This window comes from Diaphorina citri, unplaced genomic scaffold, assembly GCF_000475195.1.
Source record: "Diaphorina citri unplaced genomic scaffold, Diaci psyllid genome assembly version 1.1 scaffold666, whole genome shotgun sequence".
Lineage (NCBI taxonomy): Eukaryota > Metazoa > Arthropoda > Insecta > Hemiptera > Psyllidae > Diaphorina > Diaphorina citri.
Window position 1 is genome coordinate 135,344 of NW_007378099.1, and position 10,073 is coordinate 145,416.

Genomic DNA, 10,073 nt, shown 5'->3' on the forward strand with positions numbered 1-10,073 from the left:
TAAATAAAGAGGGAACGTTAAACGGAGGTCTTATCATTCCGAAACTCAGAACAACCCCAACAGTTCATAGAAAAATTATCCATTTAGTAGATATTTAGCCTAAAGTTAGACCCTGGCGGGAATCGAAAAAATGCTGACGCGCTATCTTTCATCAGGGCCGTATTTAGGGAGATCTGTTAAAAATATGTCATGGCGTCCTTTACAAAAAAATTGTCACACAACAGATTAACCGTGCCTTCTGTCGAGAGGTTTTCGACCTCCGTGAGAATCGAAAAATATGGATTGTACCAACCGTAAAAAAATATTCCAGCGAAAATTTAATTTTTTTAAATACGTAATTAAAATTCCAATGTCGTCTTTTAAAAATATTAATAACCTTTAAATACTCATTATAATGATTTTATTTCGATTGATTACTTCACCTATGGAAAATAAAACGCTGTGAGTTAATGAGTTTCTCTGAAAGTGGCAGTGCATTTTGGGGAAGCAGTAAAAACAGGTGTTTGTAAACACACCTGTTAATTTTATCTCATCCCGCGGGAAAATTTTGAATAGAGAAAAACATTTCAAATTTTTAAAAACCAGAAACCGCCAAAACTCACAAAATTTTAGATTTGAGATTTTTCAATTTCAAGGTATTCCAGTTTTCAGCCCAGGAAATTTAAGATTATTAGTAACAACTAGTCGGGAAGCTACAATAGACCAAGCTAGTACTTGACCACCTAGTTGCAGTCCCAAGAGCCAGTCTGTAGGAAGTTAAAAAAAGACAAGTCAAATAAACTGAGGTAAGTAGTATACTTAAGGCTGTTCCTTAGGTCAGTCCAGTCAGTGCTTACTACAATTAAAATATTGGTGCACATAGCACATAGCATAAGCCCACTTACTCCAGAGAGCAGGTTTAGGATGTGTCATAGTCTCAAGTTCCGAAAGGAAAATACATAAATATATATAGCGTAATTTTTTGAAGGTTTGGTACCAGTTCAGAAGCCATGACTACTTACAGCTGATATTGCTATAGTTCCTCTACTAGTGGATGGCGTGTGTTCCAGATTGTGGCTTAGTTTGAAAATTTTGATTTTGTGGGTTAGTCTGTTCTTCCTCTTGGCCTTTCATTTGATGTCATCTATTAATGACACAAACTAATGTTCTTTTCTTTACAGAATTTCCACCATGGATTGGTCAGATAATCACCGATATTTCATGCAGTACGTCATGAGTTACAGAATGTAACAAAACTAATACATTGATTAAAATGAGATTGAAAATCACTAGGAGTTGACTATCTTACATGGCTAGAAAGTAAAACATAGGTACATAACACAGAAATCAAATACAAAAGAGTACATCGAAGGTAAAAGAGTGGTTATAGGTACATCAAAGATGAAATGTTTCATACGTAATAACATGAAAATTGTGTGTGATTAGAAAGATTCAAGGAAGGAGAGAGAGAAAGGTGAGATCCCTATACAAAGACAATGTCTGCCTTTAGGGAAACATTGGAGTTTGTGGGCGGTCTTGATAGAACAGCGAAATGAGCGAATATTTGCTTACATTTAAAATCATGTTCCTAATAGGTAGTGTTCCCTATTTGGTAACACTTCATTATACCTACCTAGGTTTAACACCTTTGAGGTGATATAGGTGAGCTCTATAACTGGCTAGCTTTGTACTTTTTTGTGATGTTGATGTAAAACCGAAATTATTTTGTTCTCCATATTTGAAACCAGGTGATTGTTACTGAACCACTGGTTAATTTTAGCTTTTACCGACATATTGCCTCCGAAATGAGAAGGGAAGAAGGTGTCATAGAACAAAAGATTGCAACATATGAAAGAACTAAAACAGGGTTGTCCAACCTTAGGGCACCCGAGGGCCGCAAGAGACCAAGGTAGAGAGTTGGCGGGCCGCAAAAACTGATAGAACAGCGAAATGAGAAGGGAAGAAGGTGTCATAGAACAAAAGATTGCAACATATGAGAGAACTAAAATGTTCCAAGGACGTGACAAAATGAAACTGCAGTATAGAAATTCAAAGAGGAAGGGGAAGAGAGGGAGAGAAAAGAACTAAATTGAAGGAGGAAATGGAGAGGAAGAAAGGGAGTGAAGGAGAAGGGAAGAGAAAGAGGAGGGGATGAACTTTTAAAATAACCAAACTAGCTAGATAATTTTCATACCGTAACATAGGTACACAGAAATATGTCGAGGAGTAAATTTTATCTCTGTTACGGTAAAAGTCCGAGGAATGCTAAAACCCGGAATTTTCCGACATCCCAAGAACTAGTGGGATTAGTAAACGAATTCTCATTGAGAATCGAGCTTCTACTGCAGTTTAATCTTGAGCTTGTCATAAGTAGGTACTGAAGAAGCAACTTTTAATGAGTTTTCGAAAGTCTTAAAAAGTAATGACCAGATCAATTTCAAGCCCATAACTTTTTATCGGTCTTTCCTTTGAGAACCTAAAGTCACATCAATATTACTCAAATAGCATGTTTTATTAGCAAAATAATTTTGGCGATTTCAAGGGAATTGATGTTTGCAGTTTTACTGAAACCGAAATTATTTTGTTCTCCATATTTGAAACCAGGTGATTGTTACTGAACCACTGGTTAATTTTAGCTTTTACCGACATATTGCCTGATGGTTTACTGTACCTGATTCTAATACCTCTCTGGTACCAGGACACCGTAATAAGTCTCAACACCTACTCGGAGCCTCAACTCAACATGTTCAAATCCATTGTTCATAAAATAATCGAGGACGGTGAGATCTCTGTTGCCGAATGCTTGCACTTAGCAGGGGACAAGTTATCCCTGAAGGATGCCAACGATACTCTGGTTAGTTTCATAAATGCCAAATATTTCCTCCAAATTGATGATAACATCCGATTGTCAATTTTGGGTATTCTAGAGCTGGAGCCATATTTTAAGAAATATTTCAGTGAACTATTGAAGCAGTGTAATCTGTGTAAGAGTGGTGTGTTTTATGGTACGTCGTGTGAGTGTGGGCAATACTATCATGGTTATTGTTTGGATAGGTACCGTACAGCACGTGGTAGTTCAGATAGCTGCCCTACTTGTTCAACATGATTTCTTAAATGGAATGTGATGATGCTTGCTGTACATTCATTGTTTATAACTTTATAAGTACATTACTGTACGTCATAATTTAGGTAAAAGATCCTTTATTATCTCATTAGAACGGAAAATGAAAATTGAATTTTCGACCTTTTTTTGTTTTTTAGTTCTAGAATTAAGTACTTACACGGAAGTGTACTAGAATTATTTCAAAATTTCCTCGTAGAAATAAAAGATCTTTCTAAGAAATGAACAAGAGTCAAGGTACATTACTGTACATAATAATTTAGGTAAAAGATCCTTTATTATCTCATTAGAATGGAAAATGAAAATTGAATTTTCGACCTTTTTTTTTTAGTTCTAGAATTATAAGTACTTACACGGAAGTGTACTAGAATTATTTCAAAATTTCCTCGTAGAAATAAAAGATCTTTCTAAGAAATGAACAAGAGTCAAGTTTTTACTAATTTCACATTACGACGTCAACAATGTCCGATTTTATTTTGACAGTATTAAAACATGTAATAAAATAAATAATTATAAATGTACAAAATACTGGAATTATGATAGATATAAGTATTAATAATATGTAGGTAAAGTGGTGTCCGTGTCCTACAATATTAATCTAAACATGAAAAGTATTCTAAAAAGAATGAAGGTATTTGATTTAGTGAACATAGAAAAAGCAGTGAACAAAGTCAGTGAGAAAAAATTGCCTTGACGTTCAATGTCCATTTTAAGAATTTTTCAGTTAAGCACATGATATATCAGAAAATATCTATGGATGGTATGCAGGAATGAATAACCCCGGTTTTATATGTAGGTAAACATACCTATGAGTCGATAATATATATTTGAAAAAGCAGAAACAAAGTCAGTGAGAAAAAATTGCCTTGACGTTCAATGTCCATTTTAAGAATTTTTCAGTTAAGCACATGATATATCGGAAAATATCTATGGATGGTATGCAGGAATGAATAAACCCGGTTTTATATGTAGGTAAACATACCTATGAGTCGATAATATATATTATTATTATTATTATTATTATTATTATTATTATGTAAAAACTTTGTCGGGGAGAAAAAATGAACAGGAATAAAAATTCTCAAGTTCTTAGATAACTTGGTGTGCTTGTCGCTTTATAATGTACTTTTTTATGGACTTAGCCTGTGTTTGCTGTAAAAAAGCGACATAATTTTCCACCTGTATGATAGCTTTCCTCTTTTGGGGTCAGTAGAGATAGATGGATGCTAGAGGGGGTCGCAGGGATCACTTTTGAGTTAGAAAGGGCATGTCAGGGAAAATCAAGCCCCGTGGTACCACATTTCTTATTCTATCTGAGAGGTTAATCACACATATTTGAACTCTTTCATTAGAACGGAAAATAAAAATTGAATTTTCCACCTTTTACAGTTATTTTTTCGGAGTTTTGACCTCAGATTTGGATTTTTCCCAACTTTTTACACAGGAATCGACAATTTATTTATAATTTTTACTTAATCTGCAACTGCTCCATTCCAAATGATTAGAAACTTTTATCTTTTATTATCTTCCCTCTAGCAAAGTTCCTAGTCTAGACTCTATTTTTATTATTACCTTCCTACATCTTATACCCATATGTACCTACTCGTACATATATGCCATTTTGAACTTTACTAAGTACTTTTTTACATACCCTACCTGCCTATGTATCTACCTATGTACCCATTCGGTATTACCTACCTATATTAAACTTCCAGGCAATTTCCTCTATTTTCATTACTACCTTCCTACATCTTATACCCATATGTACCTGCTCGTACATATATGCCATTTTGAACTTTACTATGTACTTTTTTACATACCCTACCTGCCTATGTATCTACCTATGTACCCATTCGGTATTACCTACCTATATTAAACTTCCAGGCAATTTCCTCCTCCTCACACTTTCTCCGAAAAAAATTCCCGGCTCCTTAGGTAATTTTCTTCCTCCTAACTTAGTTTTGCAAAGTTCTATCGGGACTTGAGATCTACGTAAATTTTCTTTTCTCTCCATTTCTACTATACGCTCGCAACGTGCTCTCTGTAGAAGTTTTAGTGATAAATGGGAGGTAAAGTTTTGCCCAAATAAAGAAACGGATGAAAAATACAACGACACTTAAGTGGGTAGGTAATTTTATTAACTTAGTGATAAATGGGAGGTAAAGTTTTGCCCAAATAAAGAAACGGATGAAAAATACAACGACACTTAAGTGGGTAGGTAATTTTATTAGGGTCTCCGCCTCTCTGGTAGTCAAGTTTCAGAGTTCACTTAAATTTCGCACTTTTTTTCGACGTGTAATTTATGAACAAATAATATGTAGCTCATTTTTCCCCGTTGCAAAATTACCAAAAATCACACTTATAAGTTACCTATACCTACTTCATAACTTCAACTTTTATAGTACGAAACTTCAACTTATGCCCAACCACACCAGGGATCTAGCTCTACTAACGGTGGTGCGTTAGATTTTTTTTTTTTTTTTATTAAACGACATTCACGTTTCGGTACACAAACGTAGAAGGTGTGATAGGGACTCGTCCGTAAGTTTGGCTCTTTGTTTGTTCTTCACAAAATTTTCATGCATTAATTAATTTTATTTAGTATATTTACTGTTATTTCTCATTTTCGTTCATTTTTTTAGGCGGGCCTTCGCGGGCCGCAAGAATGAGCTCGCGGGCCGCGGGTTGGACAAGCCTGAACTAAAATGTTCCAAGGACGTGACAAAATGAAACTGCAGTATAGAAATTCAAAGAGGAAGGGGAAGAGAGGAAGAGAAATGAACTAAAGTGAAGGAGGAAATGCTGGAGAGGAAGAAACGGAGTGAAGGAGAAGGGAAGAGAAAGAGGAGGGGATGAACTTTTAAAATAACCAAACTAGCTAGATAATTTTCATACCTAACATACACAGAAATATGTCGAGGAGTAAATTTTATCTCTATGTTATGGTAAAAGTCGGAGGAATGCTAAAACCCAGGATTTACCGGCATCCCAAGATTAACCAGTGGCATTAGTAAACGAATTCTCATTGAGAATCGAGCTTTTACTGCAGTTTAATCTTGAGCTTGTCATAAGTACTGAAGAAGCAACTTTTAATGAGTTTTCGAAAGTCTTAAAAAGTAATGACCAGATCAATTTCAAGCCCATAACTTTTTATCGGTCTTTCCTTTGAGAACCTAAAGCCCCATCAATATTATTCAAATAGGATGTTTTATTAGCAAAATAATTTTGGCGATTTCAAGGGTGGTATTTTATGAAGAACCAGTGTCACACAAGCGAATTGATCTTGAAAAAATTGATTCAAAATCCGTATCATACAGATCTGTATCTTGAAACATTAAATACCTCAATGCGTGTGCCTTGAATTTCAAAAGCAGACCAGAGTAATCCGACCTATGAAGGTGGGAAAAATCTGCCAAATCGGTTCCTGTAAAGATGCACAGGCGTGCTTACTGGAACTTGGCCTGGCGCACTACCGTGCGCTCATCAGATCCTTATTTTCTCTCTTGATCTCGCCTCTCAATTCCAGTCTTCTTGATATTAGTTTTGATTGCACCTGAAGGCTCGTGGTTCCAAGCAAGGGTGTTCATTCCGAAGTCTTGCTACTCGAATCTCCGCACCACCAGGTTTTCAGTTTGTCCCAACTTTCGCAGCTCTGTATCCTTCATCTGAAATCGAGACAAAAAGTCAATATTATTGGACGATATCACCTATTAATGACACAAACCTAATGTTCTTTTCTTTACAGAATTTCCACCATGGATTGGTCAGATAATCACCGATATTTCATGCAGTACGTCATGAGTTACAGAATGATTGAGAAAACACAACTGCAAAAAATTCATGAAAAAATATTTGGAGAAGAACAAAATTTTCAAGCCACTTTGGATCTGATGTCATCTATTAATGACACTAACCTAATGTTCTTTTCTTTACAGAATTTCCACTATGGATTGGTCAGATAATCACCGATATTTCATGCAGTATGTCATGAGTCACAGAATGATTGAGAAAACACAACTGCAAAAAATTCATGAAAAAATATTTGGAGAAGAACAAAATTTTCAAGCCACTTTGGATCTGATAGACACTAAAATTCCAAAGCTAGGTAACATTGAATATTTGCTTACATTTAAAATCATGTTCCTAATAGGTAGTGTTCCCTATTTGGTAACACTTCAGTATACCTACCTAGGTTTAACACCTTTGAGGTGATATAGGTGAGCTCTATAACTGGCTAGCTTTGTACTTTTTTGTGATGTTGATGTAAATTTTGTGGTGTATGTAATATTGTATTAATTTATTTCAGGTCTGCGACTAGTACAAAAGAACTGTGAGTCCAATGGTTTACTGTACCTGATTCTAATACCTCTCTGGTACCAGGACACCGTAATAAGTCTCAACTCCTACTCGGAGCCTCAACTTAACATGTTCAAATCCATTGTTCATAAAATAATCGAGGACGGTGAGATCTCTGTTGCCGAATGCTTGCACTTAGCAGGGGACAAGTTATCCCTGAAGGATGCCAACGATACTCTGGTTAGTTTCATAAATGCCAAATATTTCCTCCAAATTGATGATAACATCCGATTGTCAATTTTGGGTATTCTAGAGCTGGAGCCATATTTTAAGAAATATTTCAGTGAACTATTGAAGCAGTGTAATCTGTGTAAGAGTGGTGTGTTTTATGGTACGTCGTGTGAGTGTGGGCAATACTATCATGGTTATTGTTTGGATAGATACCGTACAGCACGTGGTAGTTCAGATAGCTGCCCTACTTGTTCAACATGATTTCTTAAATGGAATGTGATGATGCTTGCTGTACATTCTGAATTTCAAAAGCTTGTCTGCAGAGCAGAGTAATCCGACCTATGAAGGTGGGAAAAACCTGCCAAATCGGTTCCTGTAAAGATGCACAGGCGTGCTTACTGGGCGCTCATATCCTTATTTTCTCTCTTGATCTCGCCTCTCAATTCCAGTCTTCTTGATATTAGTTTTGATTGCACCTGAAGGCTTGTGGTTCCAAGCAAGGGTGTTCATTCCGAAGTCTTGCTACTCGAATCTCCACACCACCAGGTTTTCAGTTTGTCCCAACTTTCGCAGCTCTGTATCCTTCATCTGAAATCGAGACAAAAAGTCAATATTATTGGACGATCCTTGGTTGGTAGCGGAAGCGCTAGGCGGATTTCTCGCCCGAGGCGGATTTCATCCTGAACGGAAAATGTCGGAACGGAACGGAACGGAAAGCTTTCTTCCTATCTTGTCCTTCTTCTCTATTCGCTTTCGGGGCGATGAGACCTTAGCAGTTACAGTTCCTTTTGTCAAGTCTCTAGAATCAAAAGGCTGAAATGGGGACTGCAGGATTCGTTCTCTGAACGACTGGCTTTCTTCCTATCTTGTCCTTCTCTCTTCGCTTTCGGGGCGATGAGACCTTAGCAGTTACAGTTCCTTTTGTCAAGTCTCTAGAATCAAAAGGCTGAAATGGGGACTGCAGGATTGAAGAGACAAGACCCTGGCCTTTGTAGTACTTTTTCTCGTTGAAAAATAACAACGGCAGAGCACTTTTTGAAAAAAGTTTTTTTGTTTTATTCTCTCCCTGCTCTCCAAAGTTTGCTCCTCCCGAGCTATGCATATAAGCTTATAAAGCTTGATATATGAAGCGTACTTTTATTAACATCTGTATTAGGTGCATAAGTAGGCAAGTCATACTGTGTGCCTCCCATGACAGTTTTATAGAATAGAATATACCTTGTTTATACCACCAGGATAGGACTGAAAAGTCCCTTTACTCTTATACGCGCGCGTCAAAAGACTTATACGCGGCAGTTATGCATGAGGACCTGTTTGAGCCCTTAGCCTTAGACTGTCTCAAAGTTTGTAATAAAAATATTCCTTTTTTTTATATTGCATAAAAAATATTAAAAAAACAAGATGGAAAAACTTTGTCGGATAGAAAAAATAAACAGGAAGAAAAAATAAACAGGAATAAAAATAAAATTCTCAAGTTCTTAGATAACTTGGTGTGCTTGTCGCTTTATAATGTACTTTTTTTATTGACTTAGCCTGTATTTGCTGTAAAAAAGCGACATAATTTTCCACCTGTATGATAGCTTTCCTCTTTTAGGGTCAGTAGAGATAGTAGAGGGGGTCGCAGGGATCACTTTTGAGTTAGAAAGGGCATGTCAGGGAAAATCAAGCCCCGTGGTACCACATTTCTCATTCTACCGGAGAGGTTAGTGACCCGTTTCTGAAAACATCTTTGTATTTCATAATATTTTGAGGTCACAACAGTCTTTTAAAGGTTTTCCGTCTTTCATATTACGTCATAGTTTCGATTTTTTCGGGAACAGGGTTCAGGAGAAGAACGTCAAAGGAAAAGAAGGGCATGCAATATTATTTTTATGAACGCCTGGGTGTCCCTATCCCATTTGTATATGCAATGTGCTTAACCGCATGATCACACCTTCAAAATGACCTACCGACCGACAGCAATAACACTACTAATAGTACTAATAGACTAATACCTATCTAACTCATTATTTTTGTAGTCCTGTTCTTTAATTTTTTTCTGTCTCTTCTACACAATTCCAAATGATTAGAAGCTTTATCTTATATTATCTCCACCGTAGAAAAGTTCGTAGCCTAGACTCTAAAAAGGAATTTTAATTGTGTTAAGCATATTTAAATGCTTGTCACAAACATCGTTCCCCGATTATTTCACGTAGATAAATTTTATGACATGACTTGGACTCGAACCACCAACCTCCAGATCCAAAGTCCAACGCGTTAACAACTGCACCACTGAGGTTGGTCTGCTTACATAATAATCAAATTTAAAATGATTTTCGACTGGCGATATTGAAAAAAAAACGTCATTAGAAGAGGTCAAAATTAGAAACTCCTGGTCTGTGTTTTTTTTTTTTTTTTTTTTTTTTTTTTTTTTTTTTTTTTTTTTTTTTTTTAACCCCTTCCCGTG

The 10,073-nt window shown here is 36.2% G+C and overlaps 2 protein-coding genes across 2 annotated transcripts in view; one reads left to right on the forward strand and one right to left on the reverse strand.

The window, feature by feature from the left end:
• Positions 1–454: 454 nt before the first annotated feature.
• Positions 455–7,920, forward strand: LOC103511031 (non-structural maintenance of chromosomes element 1 homolog). Its single transcript, XM_026824914.1, has 4 exons — positions 455–621; positions 746–785; positions 7,036–7,205; positions 7,407–7,920. Exons 3-4 carry the CDS (start codon positions 7,046–7,048, stop codon positions 7,886–7,888), a joined length of 642 nt encoding a protein of 213 aa, XP_026680715.1. The 5' UTR covers positions 455–621; positions 746–785; positions 7,036–7,045; the 3' UTR covers positions 7,889–7,920.
• An 11-nt stretch (positions 7,921–7,931) lies between these two features.
• The window catches only part of LOC113468175 (synaptotagmin-6-like), a gene marked incomplete at its 5' end in the record, with an annotated part of 7,127 nt that continues 4,985 nt past the window's right edge, over positions 7,932–10,073 (reverse strand). The window contains one exon of the mRNA XM_026824908.1: positions 7,932–8,215. Coding sequence (XP_026680709.1) covers positions 8,212–8,215 — 4 coding nt within the window. The remainder of the gene's footprint in view (positions 8,216–10,073) is intronic.